Source organism: Gadus chalcogrammus, chromosome 2 (assembly GCF_026213295.1).
Source record: "Gadus chalcogrammus isolate NIFS_2021 chromosome 2, NIFS_Gcha_1.0, whole genome shotgun sequence".
NCBI lineage: Eukaryota > Metazoa > Chordata > Actinopteri > Gadiformes > Gadidae > Gadus > Gadus chalcogrammus.
In genome coordinates, this window is record NC_079413.1 from 5,021,922 (window position 1) to 5,025,444 (window position 3,523).

The following is a 3,523-nucleotide window of genomic DNA, read 5'->3' on the forward strand; positions in this document are numbered from 1 at the left end:
ATGTGCAGTAGAACTATGTTATTTAAGTGCTTTAAGTTATGCAAATATATACACCTTATTCCCCTCTTTATTATTTATGTGAAATTTGACTATAACACATTCGTTTTGCTACAAAACTCGGTATTAAAGGTATTACTTGCTGCAATTCTAGCAATGTCGTGCGAGTGGTGTCTTAACCAGGTTTAATTCAATACATAATCTTTACAGTGGATATCGTTAGTACATATTGGCTTTAATTAAGTAAATCATAATTGAAATGCACTACAATGTGTTAATACACAGTAACGTCCACATGAACGCAGCGTCGGTCCACCATTACAAAACTAATTTTGTCCCTCTTGGCGCTCGGTACGCTTCTCGTACTGCTAACCCGCTAATAGCTTAGCATAGCCTAGCCTCCTGCAAACCAAAACAATCAAGGTAGGCCGACTAAAATCAATGTGGCAGACACACAAGTCTCATTTAATAGAGAGATTTAAGATGAGTCCATTTGGTCGTCAATGCAGTGCATGATGCCAATGCACGTGTGTATATTTAGTAAAACCGCTGGCTGTCATAAAGCGGGCTAGTGCTTCGTTAACTGTAGGTTAAAGACACACATTCATGTACACAATCATCACGGATCCACGATTACTGACCCCCTCTTTCCGCAGGTACCAACATGTCCGCCGACACCAAAATAGCCGAACTGCTGACGGAGCTCCATCAACTCATTAAACAGACACAGGTGGGTCAGATTATAATTAATAAACCATATTTCATACCTCTGTATTGGATATTTAATATAAACTACAACCCATACAGATGGGTCCGATAATATTTAACAAACCAGGTTTCATGTGTAGATATTTAATATAAACTAGATCCAATATAGGTGGTTCAAAATATTTCATAAACCATAACTCATACTGCTGGGTTATAATATAAACTACTTCTCATTCAGGGGACAGTACAGAGATTTAAACATTATATTGTCCTCTGTGGATCAGATGATGTTTAACTCTAGCACACACACAGAGTGGATTATGTAATATTTTCTCGGTTGTGTTTATTATAGGTAAACCACTGTGAACCACACCCCTGACCCTGTACTGTATTGCTTCTATCTGTAATATGATCAAGTCTTTTTGCATTTGCACATCAATGTAAATGTCCTCTGTTGTCTTCTCTGTCTCAGGAGGAACGCTCGCGCAGTGAACACAACCTGCTCAACATACAGAAAACACATGAAAGGATGCAGACGGAAAACAAAAGTAAAACATTTAGGCTTTTCAGTTAAACTTCTTGTGTGTTCTATCTTCTCTTCTCTATTCCCCAACATGGACAGTGCACTAACCAACAGCCCCCATCGTTCTATGGGGGCTCTACTAGCCAATGTCAATAGCTTACATATTCAATGCAGATATAGTCTAAAATATCTGCAGTCCATCTGTGAGGATCCTAGAGCATTAAACAGTAAATATGAATATAAAAAGTGAGTATTATACAGTGAATAGTCATCTATAAATAGTAAGTATAAGACAGTCAATATCTATAAATACTAAGTATTGAACAGTAAATAAAATCCAAACACTAGGTATAACATACTTAATAATAATCTATAACCATTGAACTGCAAACAACATCTATAAATAGTTAGTATTAAACGGTAATCTAGTATAATATGTTGTATGTTTTTCTGTCCTCCAGCTTCCCCATACTATCGCACAAAGCTCAGAGGGCTCTACACCACGGCCAAGGCCGACGCAGAGGCAGAGTGCAGGTAGACTGTTTACATGTCAGTCAGCCCAGCTGTCTGTTTAGCTGTTTGTCCATCTGTCTGACTGTCAGCTGGAGGATGCTCCACACAGGGCTAAAGCTAACACGCTCTCTTCTCTCTCGCACAGTATCCTACGTCACGCACTGGACAAAATAGCAGATATCAAATCCTTGTTGGAGGAGAGGAGATTAGGTTGGTTATATTCTCCCCCTTTTCAAACTCTTTCTATATTTGTGTGTATCTCTCTCTCTCTTTGTTTCTCTGCCTATGCCATGCTTTTTCTCTATGACTCCCTCCCTCACTCCATCCCTTTACATTGGACTGTATCTTGACCACACCCAAAACAGTCCACACAGTCACAACTTTCTACTAGTTCATGTGCATGTTATTTATTCACGAGGGCCTCCTTTAGAATAGTAACACCACTCTTGTTGATGTTTCTCTCCAGCTGCCAAGATGGCGGGTGTGTACAGTGACACCGACCCCCCCAGGAAGACCATGAGGAGGGGGGTGCTGATGACCCTACTCCAACAGTCGGCCATGACACTCCCTTTGTGGATCGGCAAGCCTGGAGACAGGTAGCTGTTGCTCACTCACTCACAGAGCTCTCAGATCACTGCTTAGTTCTGGTCGGATGGTCGATTGATTGGTCGACATGCACTTCCTACTACGACCAAATTCCTATTGGTCAGACAATCGCTGGTGTTACTAGCATGAGTAAAAATAAAAGCTTCTTATTCCATTATTTATTGGGGTGGGTGGGATAAATATATAATTATGAATATAAATTATATCCAAACCACTGTAGTTTCTGTTTTCTTAAAAACCTCTCATATCATATTAGGTCCTCACATAAATGTTTTTGTTCCACTATTTCTCTCAACAAAATTCTGTCCGTCTTTCCTCTCGCTCCCCTCCCTCTATCCTCCCTCTCCCTTCTGTCTCTTCTCCCTGCCATCCTTTTCTCTTCTTCTCCCCCTCCCTCCTCCGTTGGTGGTCCCAGCCCCCCCCCACTGTGCGGTGCGACCCCAGCCAGCAGCGACTACGTGGCCAAGCAAGGCGACAAGGTGGCGGCTCGCGTGAAGGCTGTGGACGGAGACGAACAGTGGATCCTGGCTGAGGTGGTCAGCTACAGTCACTCCACCAACAAGTAGGAGCCTAGCCCACCACTAACCTCTACCAGCTAGTAGGAGCCTAGCCCACCACTAACCTCTACCAGCTAGTAGGAGCCTAGCCCACCACTAACCTCTACCAGCTAGTAGGAGCCTAGCCCACCACTAACCTCTACCAGCTAGTAGGAGCCTAGCCCACCACTAACCTCTACCAGCTAGTAGGAGCCTAGCCCACCACTAACCTCTACCAGCTAGTAGGAGCCTAGCCCACCACTAACCTCTACCAGCTAGTAGGAGCCTAACCCACCACTAACCTCTACCAGCTAGTAGGAGCCTAGCCCACCACTAACCTCTACCAGCTAGTAGGAGCCTAACCCACCACTAACCTCTACCAGCTAGTAGGAGCCTAGCCCACCACTAACCTCTACCAGCTAGTAGGAGCCTAGCCCACCACTAACCTCTACCAGCTAGTAGGAGCCTAGCCCACCACTAACCTCTACCAGCTAGTAGGAGCCTAGCCCACCACTAACCTCTACCAGCTAGTAGGAGCCTAACCCACCACTAACCTCTACCAGCTAGTAGGAGCCTAACTCTAACCCTCCATAAACAAGTAAGACCTTAACCGCCAGCGACAAAGAGGACCCTAACCTCC

At 43.9% G+C, this 3,523-nt stretch overlaps 1 protein-coding gene across 2 annotated transcripts in view; it reads left to right on the forward strand.

Annotated features, from left to right (window-relative positions):
* The first annotated feature begins 400 nt into the window (after window positions 1-400).
* sgf29 (SAGA complex associated factor 29) overlaps window positions 401-3,523 on the forward strand; it is a 6,046-nt gene continuing 2,923 nt past the window's right edge. Inside the window, exons 1-7 of one of the 2 annotated variants that reach the window (XM_056576319.1) lie at window positions 401-420; window positions 654-727; window positions 1,178-1,253; window positions 1,690-1,762; window positions 1,887-1,951; window positions 2,208-2,337; window positions 2,763-2,909. In XM_056576319.1, the coding sequence (XP_056432294.1) occupies window positions 662-727; window positions 1,178-1,253; window positions 1,690-1,762; window positions 1,887-1,951; window positions 2,208-2,337; window positions 2,763-2,909 (557 nt within the window). In that variant the 5' untranslated portion in view covers window positions 401-420; window positions 654-661. The other variant, XM_056576315.1, reaches the window with a different exon arrangement.